Raw genomic sequence first — 18,353 nt, 5'->3', positions numbered from 1 at the left:
GCTCCACAAACCAGCTCCTCAAGACAAACCAGTTGTCAGATGTGCCCGAATCCGAACTCCTGGAAGGCAGCAGCGCCGGGATGCGCCCGGACTTGCCACCTCCTTTCCCAGCACAGCCGGGCACAGGCGGCAAAGCCGCTGGCCGGGAGCAGCGGCGCCCAGCCCTGCTGGAACTGCCCACGGGGCAGAGGGCAGCGCCCTGGGCCACCAGCACCAACAAGGCTGCTGCAAACTGGACTGTGTGGAAACCCCAAACTGGGGGGCTGCAGGTCAGCGCTCACCGCCCGAAGGACAAAGACTCCGTCACTCAAAGACACATCTACAGGAGCTGGGCACAAGGCAAGAGAGTTAAACCAGGGTCCCCATGAGAGCTCTTCTCTGTTGATTTTATGTACTTAAATATTTAAAGAAATTTTAGGGGTTTCGTAACAAAGGAGGTCATAGCCCATTTTTACAGGTTAAAAATTATAACTTAAAAAACAGAATTTTTGTACTTCACTTCCAATTCCCGTTCAAGAGAGCAAGCCATTTATGCAAAGAGTTAGTTCAAAACATTGAAATCCATTTGGTGCAGCAAAAGAGAGCTATGCTATTGCCAGCAGTAAACGCCAAATACCTAATAAACCTTTGAGATACGTGGCCAGAAGCCTTTTTATTTCACCGGTTTAGAAAGACAAATAGAACAGGCAGGTTTTCAACACTCCTATAAGCTGTTGTTACACTGAAAATTCCCGGTAGCAATTTCTCAAATGGAAATCTTTGGAATATTACGTGCAATAATTACTCATCGTGAAACAAGTTTGGCTTGTTTCACTAAGTGCTTGCCCAGCAACACTCAAATTGCAAGCTTGTTTTTATAACCTAGTTTATTTTTCTTGTCTGATTTTAAAATATCTTATGCATACCAATATTTTAAAATATGGATTACGGTAGACATCTCTGTCTCAGCCCGAGTATTAAACACCAGTGAATCAGTTTTGCTTGGAGTTGAATTGGAAGTCTTATCTAGGATGAAAACATTTCTGTAGGCATCTTATAAATACCCTTAAGTGCAAGAAGTGCACATTATGACAAAAACAAATTACACCCAAGCTCCACCCTGACATTAAAGAATTTATGGGAGCCAAGACAGCCACCCACAAAGACACTAATATCCAGTATCAGCATTACAACCATACGCCAGGAGAAGCCAACTTCCAAAGCGAAGTTCCACATCAGCAGGTCACCACCCTTGAAACCATTTTTTTTTTTTAGAAGGTTTCAGGATATAAAAAACTTCACATTAAAAATAAGTTTCATTAAAAATTACAACAAAAAAGAAAAAATCAAAGGTTGCACTGATATTTAATGTCTTCTTCTTAAAGTCTTCTGATATTTAACGTGCAAAGAAGTCAGCTAGAGAATGGCTTAGAAGAAGTCCTAAGAGTCTGTTAATCAGAGGAAAAAATAGTCGTACACATGCATAGTTGTTTAGGAATATGGGTCATTAATTACGCTTTGATTTCCTTAAATCTAGGAACAAACCCTGAAGTCACATACCACTTTTAATTCCCATTAACCTAACAGTTACTTAAGGCGAGCTCCCTTTACTTCCTGGAAGCTTCAATAAATAGGAAATGAATAACGACCCGGGAAAGCTCACTTGCATTTTCCTCAGCTGAAGGATTGGAAACCTGCACTGAGCTACTCGCAATACTTCTGGCCTAATCCCTGCAAAGGATGAAGAAAGTAATTATATAAGTTAGCTAGAAGCTCTCTTTTTCCTCTTTTTTTTTTTTTTTTTTTTTTTTTTTTTAATTTTTTGGACACCTTAATTTATTAGTTACAAATAAGTTCTACAGATCGATCTGAACTGTATGATGACTACAAGCAACTAAAGGGAAAGAAATGCCCTTTTGAGCAACTACACGTTACTCACGTTGTGCATTAGTGCACATGCTGTATTCCACATTCTTTCCTTCCTTTAGGAGTCTCTACCACAATACAGGGACCACTGCTTGCCAGCTACTCACTGATCTAACCTTCCATGGATGGTCCCACTCTGCAGACACCACAGCCACTAAAAGGCAGCGTTAGTTTCTGTACCAGCTGGGCAAGACTAAAGGAACTCCGTGTGCTGAAATATGCCTATTTCTATGCAATACTTTATATAGGGAAAGGCTTTTGGAGTTCATTTCCTTACCGGTACAACTGACGTCTGGAAAGCTGTAAAAACAAAAGAAACAAACAAGCACCAATTAAACTTAGCCAAGTTTTGCTGAGAAGACTTTGTTGCTTCCCTCCTCCCACACAATGGCTATACTGTGTGCTATTCAACAAAGAGAATTATTTTTAAAATAGTATGATTTCTCAAAGGAGAAAACTTTTTTAAAAGTATGCTATCCTGTGAATCATTTACTTGAATATAAAGATGCTATATATCCATTTGAATTTTATACTCGAAGCATACATTCATACAACACAGTACAATACATTCATAAACCAGGTAGTACAGAAAATGAGCAAGAGTCTCAACGCAGATGTAACACGTATGTGATACAGTGAAGAAATAGGAGCTGATAAATAAATAAAACATAGGCTGATTCGATTAGGGAGAGAAGGCAAAATTATCTCTGTAAAGGCATTTTCACATCACTAAGAGCAAGACAAGACTCCATTTGTCCTGCCTGGAGGTGAAGAAAATACACCCACCCAAAGAGGAATATGAAATTAAGGCTTTATAAACAGGTAAATTAGGATGCAAGGATTTAGCAACAAGATTATGCCAAAAAAAGAAAGTAAAGAGAATGATGAATAGAATTCTGTGGGAGCTCTAACTTAAGCTTGCTCATTTATCCAAAGGGCCAAAACAAGCTTATGCAGTGCAGAACAGGAAAAAAAAGGAGAAAAAAAAGAAGAAAAGGGCACAGAAAGCACAAAAAGCACAGAGTGTTTCAGAGGTGTGAGAGGCCATGTGGGAGGACGTCGACGTCTGCGACGTTGGCGGCTGGGCCGGGAGCAGGGGGCAACATCCACCACCCCAATCCCAATCCCAAGGGCCTCTTTCCAAACGCTGCAGCAGCCAGGGCGTGTGCTCGATACCAACCTCTGAATGGATCTGCTTCAGCCCCTCCAGTGCTTGGTCGCTCAGGTAGTGTGTAACAGGTCTATAAAGGCAAGCAAAATGAATAAGCCCGGTTTCCTAAGCATTTTCTACAATTCCTACCAGTAGTTTTTCCTCCATGACTCTACTGTACTTTCAAACAGGAAAACAGCTATTTCACTCCAGATTATTCTCAACACAGATATGCAATATTCAATTTTTAAAAGTTCAGAATACATAACACCAACACATTTGCTCCACAGCATCTAGGGAAAAAAACAACTCACATTCTTTTGATAGATACTGCTGGCAAATACATCTCGTATCCATGATCAATGAAGATATTAAAAAAAAAATCAGCACACACTTTTCACATCTATTATTTGAATTCACTTCCACATACTTAACTTGTACAAGAAATGACAAGTCTAAATTAAATGTGACCATTTCAGATTTTCTTGTGCAACCACATTAAAATGGTTTCTAAAGTAGCACAAAAAAGGTTACTCAGGGAGCAACCTTTCAAGTTTTAGAAGAAAAATGACCAGTTAAGCTGGATTTTTAAAACAGATTTGTTTAGTGTGTGTATATATACATATATATGTGTCTTTATGTGTACATATCTACGTATGTAAATATATATATGTGAATCCAGCCGAACTCTGTTTGTTTACTGTCAGTGGAGGTTGCAATCTAGGATCTTGTTTTGCGCTACCTTGCCCCTCCACAGCTCTTCACCCCTCCACATGTCAAGCCAGCCTGAAATTCTACTGCTACCCTGACGTCTAAATTCTAATGTAGTGCTAAGGATTTTCCAGCATTGTTCACAGACGTCAGGATCACTCACAAGGAGCAAGAGATAAACAAAGAGGTTAACTTATTTCTTTAACTGGAACATAAGCAGAGATGTCTCTCAATAGTTTTGTCACTCAGAATACACTACCAAAGCAAAATAACTATATACATACAAAAATATATCTATATATACAAAAATACACCCATATATACATATACATATGTATTTATATCCACAAATACTGTGCCTATGGATCTCTGGACCAGCACTCAGCAGTAAAACATGTATGAGCCCAGCCTGAGGGGCTCCAGGGGGAACTGCTGCAGAAACCCTGTCCCTGCAGGAGAAGGCCGATCTCTGGGGCGCGGAACAACCGCCCTCCCTCTGCTGACTACTCCAGTTCAGACCTCGAGCCTGCAACTTTACCAAGTAAGATTGGAAGCACTGACATTATTGATGAAAACCTAACAAAAATACAAAGGGAAAGAATTTCTCCAGGAAACTGGAGATTTCTCCAGTTAGAGTGTAGAAGCTTTCAACAGATGACACACAGAAGGAAAATGTATACGGAGATAATGCATGGTACCTGTTACTCTCTTCTGCCAGTTTGCACAGCGCCTGGGTGATCTCGGCACAGGCAAGAATTGCCCCATGGCGTGTGTGCAGATCCGTGCCCACTGATAAGGGGAGCAGCCTTGGCAAAACTGGAAAAGATCAGTTGGTTGTTTTAAACAAAGCTCATTGACAAGTGACAGCTCTACCCATAAACATGCCTGTCTGGAAACAACAAGGCAAAACCATCTCTAGAAAGCCAACTTTCTCAGCATTACCTTGGAAGGATGTAAAGCAGTAATATATCTAGGCCATCAAAACCCATTTAAAACTACAAGCAAATTCTGTCGAAGCATACTAAATCAAGCCCAGATTTTTGTTTTGGTTCTCCCCAGTTCCCTGTTGGCAGTAAATAAAAGAGCAGGCTTGCTAGTAGCTTGCTAATAGTGCTTGCTGGGCACTGGTTCGACGGAGCAGCTGGGGAAATGAGGCTAGCAGCCACTGCCATGGAGAGTGCCACCTTGCTAGTTGAGCGGGCCAAGAAGGGATCCGAACTCAAATACCACAGGAGAGCCAAAAAGGAATTCCAAAGGTGCTGGAGTGGACAAGAGGAAACAGCTCATCCCCATCCACCACAACCACACGAGCGTCATGTCAGCCCAGCAAAGCCAGGAACGCCAGGGCCAGCATCACCGAGCTGTTGCAACAGGATGGCACCCATTTATTCTTATCACCATGGGTAGGAGCCAGTGCAGCAAGACAAGCACCAGGCCTTCCCAGAAATGGATGTGGAATTATGTTTATCATACTACATAAAATAAAAAAAAAATGTTAAAACTAGCTATGTCGCTGCAGTGTTTTGGGTTGTGGGGGAAACCTTGTGTTTCAGTCACATCCCAGGGCATGTTTGTGCCTTCTTTCCCGGAGCACTTTGGTACCAGATGTCAGAATCCTCCACTGGGCTTGCGTGGCAGAACAGGCTGTTTCACTTACCCACATCTGCCATGTACTGAGGAGCCTGCGGCGTCAGGTTGTGCAGAGCCTTGGTTGCAAGTTCTCGAATAACGCTGCAAATAGCGAAATCATTTTAGCAACTGCAGAACTACAGCAGAACTAATGCATTAAAAATCCCACATGGGGAAGGGACCGCTGTGCAGAGTGAGAATAAAGACCCCAGCACCATGAAAGAATGCAGCATTCCCTGCCCATGTCGCCCTCTTCCCCACAAAGAAGCCGACAAAACCAAGGGGCAGACCCAGCAGCCTACAAGTAGCTTTTGGCTACGGGAACAGAACGTAGTGCTGAGAGAGACAAAGAAAAACACCAGCGGGGATGGCAGAACCCGAGGGCTCATCCTGTGCACTGCAGGGACACCACGGTAAACTGTTATTATTTCTCGTGATGCAAACTATTATCAGCAGTGATACAATCTCCTTTGGGTTATAGGTGCACATTTTCATCCTCATGAATGCTGAATATGAGTAAGCTCTATCTCCATGCATGAAATCCACTTTAATTATGATAATTATATGGTGATGATGTTTACCCCTCACGTATGCTAGGCAGTATATAAACGTGGTTTTGTTAGTCTCTCAACAGATTAAGGTCATCAGAAAAAGCAACAAAATTCACAAATCAAGTGCCAACAGCTACTCCTTGTCCAGTTTCCTCCACATTAAATATTACTCCTTTTCCATTACGCTAACAGTGCATTTTGAACTCTTATCTTTGGTGGAAAATAGTCCTCCCAAATTTAAGAAAATTACTCCAAACCCAGTCATAAGGTGATATCATTCTAAAATTGCCCATGAGTTAATGTCCAAGAACAACCTACCTAAGCAGTGTTCGCCTAGCTGCTATGCCAGTAGCTTTAATTGCTACAGTGACAAACAGACACTACAGCAATTTTTTAAACAAAACACACACAAAAATAATCAGGGAAAGCATTACATACAAAACAGTAAAAAGCATAACATACAAAACAGTCAAAGCCTAGAAATTAATATAATTAGACTGCATCAACTTACCTATCCCAGTGGTTAATCTTCATGTTAACTAAATGGTCAATCATTGGCTGCGTATATTCAGGAAAACCGGCAATATACACGCTGGAAAAGACACAGGCATGTGGATACATATATCATATATGTAAGACCATGAGAGAGAGAACAGGATCAATACGTCTGCATTTAACACGAGCCACTGTGATCATTTAAATCCTCTCGTCTACAAAGCAACAAAAATATCTTCTACCAAGTGAGATGCAGCTGACTCATAATACAGCACAAAACACTTCACATTTCTTGTTGAAGATTTCAATCAGCTCTGGACACTTCCAGATTCTCTATAAAAATTACTACATAGGCAAAAACACTGACAACAAAAGCAAAAACACTTTAAATAATCAATTCCTATTGCTGAATTCTAGAGAAAGGTGGAAGTGTTAGATTCACACATGTAATTAGTTTGGACTAAAGAAATGTGCTATCAGGGTATGTTTTCCATTGTACAGGTAAAAATCAAGTTACAGGCAGGTGTGTCATCGTGTGTCTCAACAAGATGATCCAAAACTGAAGCTGGGTTTTCAATTTGTTATTTGGAAAAGTCAAATATTTACAGAAGTCCCTTATGGCAGAAGCCCCAAGGGCGCCGAGCGCGGCGCTCAGACGTGCGGCCCTGCAGGGCTGCTCGGCTGGCAACCCACACCGCGCTGTGCAGAGCTCGGCGGCCTTGGAAGCCCCAGCTATTGAAGCTGAGGGCCCTGGAGCCACAGGCTTTTCCAGTCCATTGGACAGGTATTAAATACTCCCGGAGAGGCACCCACTGGCTAGCACTTGCTGGCAGCAATAGGGCCTGGATAAAGGGAGGAAAGGAAAGGCCCCTGCACCACCTCAATTTCACCTTTTTGGATCTTCTCAGTTTACGTTGTAAACGTAACGATGTTCCAATAGTAAATGTGTGTGCAATTGCAAGTGAAACAGGAGCAAAACACAGACAGTGCTGCATGCTCAGGCACTCCAAGCTGTGCGAATCATCAGCGCAGCAGGAACCCCTAAACGCACGGCGCAGTGGTGGGAGCGGCAGCGGCAGTGCAGAGCTGCAGCAGGAGCAGCGCTCGGAGCTGCAGCAGTGCTGGGAGCAGCAATAGCACTTGGAATTGCAGCAGTGCTGGGAGCTGCAGCATTGTGAGCAACAGCAGCAGTGCTGGGAGCTGCAGCAGCAGCACTGGGAGCTGCAGCACTGGGAGCTGCAGCAGCAGTGCTGGGAGCTGCAGCAGCAGCACTGGGAGCTGCAGCAGCGCTGCAGCACAAGCAGTGCTGGGACCTGCAGCAGCTCTGGGAGCTACAGCAGTGCTGGGAGCTGCAGCTGCAGCAGCACTGGGAGCTGCAGTGGCAGCAGCAGCGTCACCCACCCGGCGCTGGGGCCAGCGCCGCCGGCTCTGCCTGGGGTTTCGCCGCTTGCCGCTGCACACGCAGCAATGTCGGTTCCCTCCTCTCCGCTCCAGAGGCTGTGCACACGCCGGCCTCTGCTCGTCTCAGAAGCGCCTGCTCCTCGTGTCTTCAGTATTTGTTGTTCTTCCGAATCACTTCAAGCCAAGTGCCCTTACATGGCTATTCTCAAAGGAGCTCTTGGGCACCATCTCTAGCCCAGTTCACTTCCAGGTCTAGTTTACAGCCATTAAGCTACAGCTCTATTCTCAGCCCCTGCTGGGTGTTTCCTACACGAACAGCCCCCTTGCCAGCCCTTATGATGAGACTCTTGTCCATCTCCCTGCTCACACTGTCCATCTCCCTGCTCCTTCCTTAACCTTACTTGCATCCAACCCAAGAGTCCTGACGGTCTCCTTTATTTTCAGTTCACACAAAAGAGTTTTCCTCTATTTCCATCCTCAGAAATAGATTAAGATGTTTGAGTTGCATTTTCCAAAGCCTGTATAGCAAGCTATTTCAAACGCATGAAAAGCCCTCATGAAAGGCTTCCATCATGAAAGGCATCCATCAAAATATCTGGAAGGATATGAGCTACTCATACCAAGATATTATCATAAGAACAATCAAAAAACTATTTCTAATACCACCTGATAATATAATTTTGCATTGTGGCAATATCCAGATGATTTCTTGGTGGGTGAGGAGGGGAATGTGTGTGTGTCTGTGTGTCTGTATACACAAAATCGACCTCTTTAGGGGAACACTGATACACAATTATTGAGCCCTTTATGCTCAGGGGGATCTACCAGCGCAGACTTTCGGAGCTCCCCAGCGTCCCGTCCTCAGGCTCTTTACATGGCCCACGGGGCTCAGCATTGACTGCCTGGGATGTGGGTAGGGGACAGAAAACCCTCACCCCTTGGCTGGTGGGATGTGGACTAGGAAGCTCCCGTAGCTCTTTCCAGCTCCACAAGCAACTGCAGCCTCCAGGCACTGCTCTCCCAACAGCCCCTTCCTCCTCCATCCCGGTGACGGACGCTCCCCGCGCAGCCAAACGCAAGCTGATGCCCTGCTGCTTTGATGCTACTCAGCCCAAAATAAGGAAATAATTAAGTATTGACCCAGATAATTACACTGCGCCAGGAAGCAGAGAGGGGAAGATTTTTAAAAGCAACGCAGTGAGCGGGATGACAAACACATTACAAAGAAGAGTCTGACAAATAACACTTAATATGGTTCCAAGGAATCACACTAATAACTGGATAAGTTCTTGATAAAGATTTAACAAATTAATTGTTTTCTTAGCTAAGAAAACAATTAGTTAGCTAGGTAATATTCCTACATGAACTCTGGGAATTGGAAAAAAAGGAGTAATAAATGATAGGAAGAATGTGATTAAAAAAAAAAAATAGACCAAATATTTCTTTAAATATTCTCTCCCCGCGGCTGAACCAGCAGCTTCACACAGAAACCGGCCCTTCACCTACCCTAAAGCAGCAACAACAAACGTAAGAGATTATTTAACGTATTTTCAGGAGAGTGAGAAAAGAAAGCAGATAAATTCTTTGCAGGTAAAAGAGGACCGTGGTGTTTGGAAGAAAACACCTACATGGAAACTCACCTTATGGTAAGGTAACAGTTAGCTCTGTTACCCACAGCAAAATAATCTGCTGCAGTGAGGATGTCTATGCCGTGGGGAAACGTGCCCTACAGATGTGGGGAGGAAGGGGAGAGAAAAAGGAAATTAAACAGTATAAAGCATACATAAAATATCTTCTGAATAGGCAGCATTATTGCACATAATTACCTACACTGGACAAACTCAGAAAAAAATTATTTCTATTTTATAGTAAAACATTATATTAGAAATACATGGAATATAGGCTATATAAACAGCCAAATGTCCTACTGCACCTAGAGTCACTGATAAGGAGTCGGATAAAAAGCAGCAGATAATATAAGTGCACAACAGTTATTTTACTATACACAGTCATATCCAACTATACATTGATGAATGCATGATTTTATGTATATATATATATATATATAGTGCCATTTATTCAGAATTTTGACTGATTAATACTAATTTAATGTACCATTACACAGCATGGCTGTTTTGGAATGGAGGAGACAGAATGGCCTCAAGTCAAAATTAAGTATAATAGAAATTAGCAAACAACTAAAGACACTGTATCCGTTTACAAAAGGGAAAAATCAGAGGATATTTAAACAATAAGGCTATGTGGAAGTAGAGGTTCTCATTATAATTTATTTGCTTACAGTTCACCCACCAATGCCCTGTTAGGATGAAGCAGAGCAAAAAGAACAGATCAATGCCTGAATACTTGGAGAGAAGTGGAGCTGCAAGCAGTGGGAAGCTGTCAGCTACCGCGGAGCTCCTACTCAGGGCAGTGTGATGCCAGCAGCCCAAGGCAACAAGGCCTGCAATCTGACTGAACCAGCAAAGAGAGGCAGAACACACCTGGCTTTCCCTAGCACGGCTTTGTGAACTCTAAAATACCTCAGACGTGGAATGAATACACTGCCCAAAAGCCTAATGCAGCACTGATCAGGGCCGTGCACAGGGCCAACACTCCAGCCATGCACTGGAGAAAAATGTCAGTTTGATTTGTGACCAACCAGCAAGGTATAGAATGATGTATAAAACAATGTTCATGGTATATAAGGAAAATCAGAGCTAAATTTTGAATTCTAGCTGTTGGATGGCCCTTGCTTTACATTACTTGGCTGTAAGTGTGCAAGGCTGATGCTACCATAGTGCACGTCCTTGAGACAGTAAAATTCCCGGAACTCATTTCAGGCGTACAGAGTTCATGGCCAATGGGAGACACCAAACTTCAAGTCTACTCTACCAAAGCACTTAAAACTTACTCTGCAAAATGTTGTCCCAAGTGCATTTACCGTGATTTATGCTTTAAAAAAAACAGGCCCTGTGCACTGCTTTTCAACACGGTTTTCCTCTACGTGGAGCTGCTGCAGCCCATTTTGTGCGTCCCCGGCGCCGGCCCAGGGCACAGCGCACGGCACCCGCAAGGCAGCCCAATTTCTGTCTCCACCTACTCAGCACCAGCACTTGGGAGCTCCTTCCCATTCAGAGAAAGGGTGTCTGTTGCAACACATTATAGCCAGGCAAAGAACTGCAGAGGGTGGATCTGCTGATTAGGTAACCATTTTTCCTAGGTGGGAAGGAAGCTCAGCAAGCAACCCTGTATTTCTACAGCAATCAAGTCCAAGACAGATAGGGCTCTTTGTGCCATGATTACTTGGTATTTCACTGCAAGCCCCTCCTTACCACGACAACATTAATGCCAAAACCATGTGTTCTGTCAGCATTAATAGATTTGAATCACGCATTGAGGCAGAATCCCTGTGGAAACACTCCAGTTGTGAGCTAAGCCAGCACTGAACTCCTCCGCCTGGTCTGCAACTTTGCTAGATGCCAGCGCATGCAAAGCCAGAGCAGCCAGGAGCCCTCTCTCACCTGCAGCCCGGGTGGATACTTCACCCAGCACCGCGTGCCAAAGCCTGAACACGAGTTGCTCTGGGGTGACTAACCCCTCCGGAGCTGTAAGTACAGGCCTGGGGAGGAACTCAGGCAGCTTCTGCTTCTCACAGCCCTAGGTGGGTCAGGTCACCATAAACACCTACTCTTCCTCCTAATCTTCTTGCATCCTTTCTCAGCTATTAACCTAATTTGATCTAGATATACACACACTACTTTAGGATACATTATGCTGTAGCTCTAAGGGAATAAAATCCCATCCCATAACTCAGAGAATTTCAGGAACAGCATCAGGGAAGGCCACACACGGCATCTTTAGCCTTGAAGGTTTGTTAAGCTTTAATGAAGATCCCCCTAAAGAACTGCTTATCAAAGACACAAAACTTGTGTCTCTGCCATTATGTTGACTCCACATGGCTTGCTTTGTCACAGAAGTTCATCAACTGAACCATTTTTCCCACAGTTTCGTTTCAGGTTGCACACACAGCTTCATTAATTTAGAAGAGAAGCAAGGAAAGGAAATCCTTGGAAATCAAACTCCTTGCCCTATGCTATTCTACAAAGTTCCAAGTCAGCTTTGTATGGGAAATACAAAGCTTACAGCTACTTAAACGTTCCTAAGTTACATAGGAGCAAAGCACACTACTTCCCAAACATCTTTGGCATCTCCAAAATTAAGAGATTTCTCAAAAAGTTTTAGCTAGTAGGACTGTGATAGAGCAGACAAAGCTCAAATATGTTGATGGTTCTTGAGTCTTGCTCACTGTTACATGTCCAAACCACAGCAAGGGTTGTGCAGCACATCCATGCTGTTCAGACTCCCTCTGTTAAAAACAAGGAAGTCAGAGAAGCAAAAGCAAAGCCAAGTGGCACTATTTTAGCCTTAAGAGCACAGCAGTTACACTGGCGGCTGCTATGCATGCTGATTTGGGTTTTGGGCATGGCTTAACCTTACCAGAAAGCTCATCAACCTTCCAACCTGGTATGCTAAAGTAAAACTCACATCTCAGAAACTATACCACAAGAACCTGTTCCAGATAGTGAAAACAAATATCCTGTGACAGAGGTCTTCACGATGTGCAGATCCTTCCATCCCATTCCTCTGAAGCCAGAGTGTCTAACATTGATTGCAGGTATTGCACGTTTACAGCAATCTACAAGCCACTAATGAACGAAGCTTCGGGAAAGTCACCCTACCTGTCGCCCAACATTCTCCTGGAAGGCAGCCTGAGGAAGAGAGAACAAACATACCAACATGAGTCAGGTTTGCTTTTTGATAAACACCAGATGATGAATTCAGCACACACAACGATATAAATGACCCGTGGCTTTTCTTTTTTAAATAAAGTAAGCTTTGTTAGCAGGACAAGCCCACAGGGGGGTTTGTTTCTCTTTCCCTCGGCTCTCGGCGCTGCCCGGTGCGCGCAGCAGCTCGAGCCGCACGTCCACACGGCCCGCGCCACCACAAGAGCGTCTGGCGGCACGAGGGGCTTCGCACCAGAAAGGAAGCTCCACAGGTGCCAACATGAGATTCTGGGGGAGCTCAACTTCATCCTGTGACTTCAAGATCATTTGCTTATGGCACATCAAAGTTCAAATCTTTGTGGGTAAAGTCATCAGATAAACAATATTGAGAAGAAATACTGATTTCAAGGAAAAAGAAATGAAAGTATGGTGAAGTACTGAAGTTGTAGAACTCGAGCACAAAATTACTGGAGGTTTCCTAGGCCTTACACTAAGTAAATACCAAAATCCTGCCAAATGTGACCTAGGTGGCCATGAAGTTAACATCTCTACCTAGGTTATAATCAACTCCATAGTCCTTAATCAACTGCTAGCCCTTGGAATTGTTGTTTCCAAAAAGGAATTTTTTTCCTACAAAAGATACACAAATACAAATAAGCATTAATAGAACCCTCTGTATTTTAACTGCGCTACAGAAAGTGCCACAGGAGCTTTGTCAGACAGGGCTCCCGTGGTAAGGACAGACCGCAGCCCACTGGAGGCCGTCGCGTGTGCAAGCGGAGGCCCGGCAGCCCACGGACACGGCACGGAGCGCTCCCGGCGCCTCCTCCCGCATGTCTGAGGCGGCAGCTGCTCCGGTCAACGACTGCTGCTGGCCGAGCTGGCGCTCACAGCGAATCCCTGCAGGGTCCCTCACCCCTTGCACGACACCCAGCTCTTGCAGGACGCCCGACCCTCGCAGGGTGCCCAGCAGAGGCTGCGGCAGCCCCACAGGGCAGCCCCGCGTTGCTGGCAGCACCGGGGCCGCACCGGCCGCGCGGAGCAGCCGCTGGATGCGACGCCGCTTCCGGAGCGGCTGCGGGCCCGGCTGCCGCCACGAGGGTCTCCTCCCCTGCTCTTGCCTCTCTACCAACCCTGGGCAGCGCCTCCTCTCACGCCACCTGCATCTCTTCAGTTCTTCCTGCACAGATGTTGCTTTAGGTGCCCTTGTCAAGCTGCTTACACCTTCCTGCCCAGCATTAGAGGGCTTGAGCAAGGATAAGGCTCTTAGTGCTCGTATCCAAGGGATTTAAAATGAATTAATCCTCTGCACTGCAATTTCTTCCAACCACGTTCTGCTCAGACAAGTGCCCTACTGCTGGAAAGCCTCCCAAGCCAGCTTCTGGCCTGTCAGAAACCAGCACCCAAACAGTGTAATTCTGGTTTCAAAGCAGCCGAGGTTTCGTTCTACCCATCACGGAGGTCCAGGACTGAAACATTCTGAGGCAAGAGCATTAATCAGTCTTCACTGGTACACAAGGGGCAACAGACAACCAGGAAGCAAAACAGCTGTGTACACAGATATTTCACCAAGTGTGTTCTTTCTAATGTAGCAATTTTATGTGTGTGTTTGTTTGTTTGTTTTTTTATGTAGGAAGGTTTTCCTTAATGTTTTTTTTTTATTTACGAGCAGGTTGAGGGAGGTTTGCACAACGAACCTCTCTGAGCTGCGGCGTTCGTTAGTGCCTCTTTGTACAAATCGGCCTTGACCAAATCATGAGGAACGTGACGGCGAGGACAGAAAGACAGGAGGACACTGCCCATTCCAGTGCCCTAGCAATTCAACCACGTTACTGTTCCAGAAGAGCAGCATCCTACCTGCACTTCAGCAGCAAAATTGAAAAAATAAAAACCCCCACACACTGCCATTGCAAGTTACTTTTCCTGGATGTGAAGGAGCACCTTCAAGGAAAAAAAACATTGAAGTTTTTAACTGCTTCACAGATTTCTTTGTAATACTTATTTTAAAAATATATATATTTATATATGCAATTTAAAAAAAGGATTTTAATTCACTGAAAAAGTCACTAGTTTCTAAGGGATTTAAGTATCTCAGGTTTTTTTGAATAGCTGTTTTTCACTTTTTGTATCATCTAAGCTGAGGACACAATGCTCAGGGCCCAGCTGCCCTCCGTCATTCCAGGAGTATTCTCTAACCTGAATATTTCGCTCTCCCCACAGAAAGCTAAAAAGCCCTGGATCATTTTCCAAGGCAGGTTGTCGGAAAGCTCCAGCCAATGCAGGGTCACTTACCGTGCGATTATCCCTGGCAATGATTATTCATGGCAGAGTTGCAAAAGCAGCCTCTGAATGAGCTTCAAAAGAGCCTGTTCTCCCTCACCTCGGGGTTCAGAATCTCTCTCTGGGCACCTCTGCTATAGTTGTGCTCCATATTATGTGTTGTAATAATGGAAAACCTAATAAAACTGCAGTTTGTTTAAACATGTATTTAACCAAAGTAATGATTGGGAATAACTACACCTTGAAATTGTGGTAATATCTGGTAAGCACAAAATATTTCTCTGCCTGCTTTCCCAAAAGAGGAAATAAAAGTTTCTGGATAATCATAATGATCCATTAAAAAACAAAACAACAACAAAAAACAGTTGTTTCAAATTTTTACCAGCCCCAAATAAAATGTATTAATGAAAAGCTAATTTGCCTGCAGTTAATCAAATGGCAGAACACTTGATACTGAATATATTTAAACTGAGAAGAAAACAATATGCTGTATTTTATACTAACCTGCAACGTGGAAGCACAATCTGCACTATGCATCACATAGATAAACATATCTGTTTTAGCACTATATTTCATGGTCAAACTACCAGTTAATGTTTAAACACAGAAAAATAATAAAGATTACAAAACGCAGGTAGAACATCACTAAAGGTAAGTACTCTTGCAGTGATAATCAGGGTAAAAACAATATTTTTCTTTATTTTACATACATATAAAATATTTGTATTTATTTTTCTTTATCCACGTTACCCCTGATTCTTATAACTTCTATAAATAAACAATCACACAAACAATTTGCTTTTCACCAGCTGTCTCACTAATGCTTCAAGCAGTTTTCAAGCAGGTGAAGGCTCCTTTGTTTCAACTCAAGTGAATGGAATTGCCCAGGAATGGTAAATTCCGTAGTTTCCAGACTGTGGGTGCCTGGGTGCTTTCGTTTCAGGGGAACAGCACTGCCCCTACTCCACAGTTGTCCCTCCCACGAAGGGCTCATTATAGCAGTTACACCCAGAGCACGTTCCACGCGCCGGACTGTGCCTTTGTGGACCGCGCGCTCTGCCCCGCGGCTGCCAGGGCCCTGCCCCGCTGCCGCGGCAGCCGCGCTGCAGCTCCATCCAACATCTGCAGCTCCCAAGCACACGTGGCACGAGAAGGTACAAGGATGCTGTCCAGGCACCCCGAGAAGTCCTCCTTACCTGCAAAGGCACCAGCTTGCAAAGCCGACACCAAAACACGAGCCCCAAAGCTGTTCATGGGCTCTGCATGCAGCATCAAGCGCCTTCCTTTCGGGGCGTGCGGAGGGAAGTGCGATCTTAAGAACTGGGACACCTGGCTCATTTGACAAGTGCTGCTTGGTCTTGTGTTTGACCATTATAACTAGCTATTAATAAAGTTTTTTTTTTTTTCTTTTTTCTTTTTTAAGCGAGTGTAATTTACCAATCTATCCAAGCCAGGCATGAGTTACAGCACACTGACCTACATCCTCTTGCTCTCTACTTCCTCACCCTCTCCTCCATAGAGGCCCTTCTCTTAACAACCATCGTGGCTTCTTTTCAATTTTCAACACCACAGACATGTTCTGCCCAAAGGCTCCAGGGAACAGGCTCTGGAGCATCAATCCTATTAAACAGACAGCAGTTCCTGCATAATCACTTCCTTAAAAAAAAAAAAAAATCTCCGTTCTATGGAAGAGTTTTGTAAAATAACTGGAGACGTGTTTGAAAGACATGGATTACTCCAGACTGTTCCATTACAGAATAGGAAAACTAAAATAATAGAGAAGTATTAATAAAGTATTAATTAGTTTACCATTTTGTTGGTTTTATGAAGACCTGGTTTGTATACTGCTATAATTATTTACTGTTTTGCACTCTTACTAAAAACAGCTAAGTAGTTCTTTCTTGGATACTTTACCTTGTCCAGTATGATGATAACACAGTACACTGTGAACTGTGGCCATAAATCAAGATGTGTATCTGTGTGTTATATTATTCATAAACTAAATTCATAACGTACCCTTAAGGATTTTTTTAAAAAATCACTCTTGCTCACAGGGCAATATTCTGCTTATACACAGTAAATTTACATAGTCATCTGACACTGCATGCTATGAACTTAAAACTAACACGAGCACAAGTTTGAATGTGACAACTTACAGAAGCAGCTCTTCGGCAGTTAACATCGCGATCAAACACCGCGGCGATAACCAGCGCACTGAGAAGAGAAGAAAACAAGCATTAAAAAAGATATGAAATAGTAGGGAATGCCTGAGAGTAGGAAAGCTATGCAAGAAGTGCACACATTCATTTAACTGCAGAACAAGGTTTCCTACTGGAAACAGCCCTGGACAAAGTCGCTCTCCCGGCCTGTGCGATTCCAAGTGAGCACCTGGGAACACACGTTCCCAGGAGCAACTCACAGCAAGGCCCAGGTGAGACCTAAGCAAAACCAGAAGTTAAGCAATGAGAAATTTTGGCTTCATTTATACATGAATATCCTGTAAGTAACGAAAATCACAAAGCAACATGTAAATCCTGCCAAAAAGGAGAGTGGCACTTGAAGCAGTGCCACAAAGCAGTTTCTCAAAAGGTGCCATGGAGATCCTGACACTTGATTACCCAAAAACACTTCTGTGTGCACCAAGCCGGGTAACCCTGCAAGTTCAGCTCCTTTTTACCTCAACCAAACAGGTTTTTAAGATGTGCCACACAACTGGAGAGAAAGAGTATATCCCAGGCCACGCCGCCTGCCACTCTGGAAATCCACCCCCAGCATTCAATTAACTCAGGGACAAATAAACAGCACTTCAGGAGAATCATTTAAGCAGAAAATTATTCATTTCAAACCCCGAAACTCTTCATTACACTACGCATTGACTCCAGGCAAAACAGGAAATAAACACTGCCTGAAAAGTAAATCCGAGGGAGCTTTGCTTGAGCATAAAGATATTAATTACACTGATAATATCAACCTTCCCTGGCTAGTGGCAATCAGGTTCCTACAGCGGAGAAGACCGTGTTGTTAAAACTCACTGAAATGCACGGGCAATATACTGCCTGTCTCATTGCAGTTCATTCCCATCTCAGGAAAACAAGAAACAGAAAGCAAGACTGCAATGGAAAATTAAAGTCCACCAATTTATTGTTTTACCAAACAGACATAAAAGCTGCTTGAAAGGCAGTTGATGCTCTCCAGGCATTACCTGCATGAGCAACTCTTGTCCTTGCCACAAGTACAAGAACTACGTGATTACACACAGCATCCCAGAATGGCTGAGGTTGGACGGGACCCCTAGGGATCCCCCAGCCCAGCCCCTGCTCCAGCAGGGACACCCAGAGCTCGGGGCACCCGGTCCCATCCAGGTGGGCTGGGGAGATCTGCAGAGCAGGAGCCTCCGCAGCCGCCCTGGGCAGCCTGGGCCAGGGCTCGGGCACCCTCACACCA

General features: G+C 44.1%; 1 protein-coding gene across 1 annotated transcript in view; it reads right to left on the bottom strand.

Moving 5' to 3' along the window:
- The window catches only part of TBCD (tubulin folding cofactor D), a 116,794-nt gene that overhangs the window by 38,450 nt on the left and 59,991 nt on the right, over positions 1–18,353 (bottom strand). Inside the window, exons 15-22 of the mRNA XM_026051347.1 lie at positions 17,066–17,123; positions 12,582–12,611; positions 9,483–9,568; positions 6,458–6,538; positions 5,424–5,497; positions 4,465–4,582; positions 3,086–3,146; positions 2,183–2,205 (exon numbers count right to left, since the gene is read on the bottom strand). Coding sequence (XP_025907132.1) covers positions 2,183–2,205; positions 3,086–3,146; positions 4,465–4,582; positions 5,424–5,497; positions 6,458–6,538; positions 9,483–9,568; positions 12,582–12,611; positions 17,066–17,123 — 531 coding nt within the window. The remainder of the gene's footprint in view (positions 1–2,182; positions 2,206–3,085; positions 3,147–4,464; positions 4,583–5,423; positions 5,498–6,457; positions 6,539–9,482; positions 9,569–12,581; positions 12,612–17,065; positions 17,124–18,353) is intronic.

This window comes from Nothoprocta perdicaria, unplaced genomic scaffold (genome assembly GCF_003342845.1).
Source record: "Nothoprocta perdicaria isolate Ctin4 unplaced genomic scaffold, notPer1 scaffold_75, whole genome shotgun sequence".
Taxonomy (NCBI): domain Eukaryota; kingdom Metazoa; phylum Chordata; class Aves; order Tinamiformes; family Tinamidae; genus Nothoprocta; species Nothoprocta perdicaria.
Note: the sequence above shows the minus strand (reverse complement) of the source record. Positions and strands in the feature narration are given on the sequence as shown.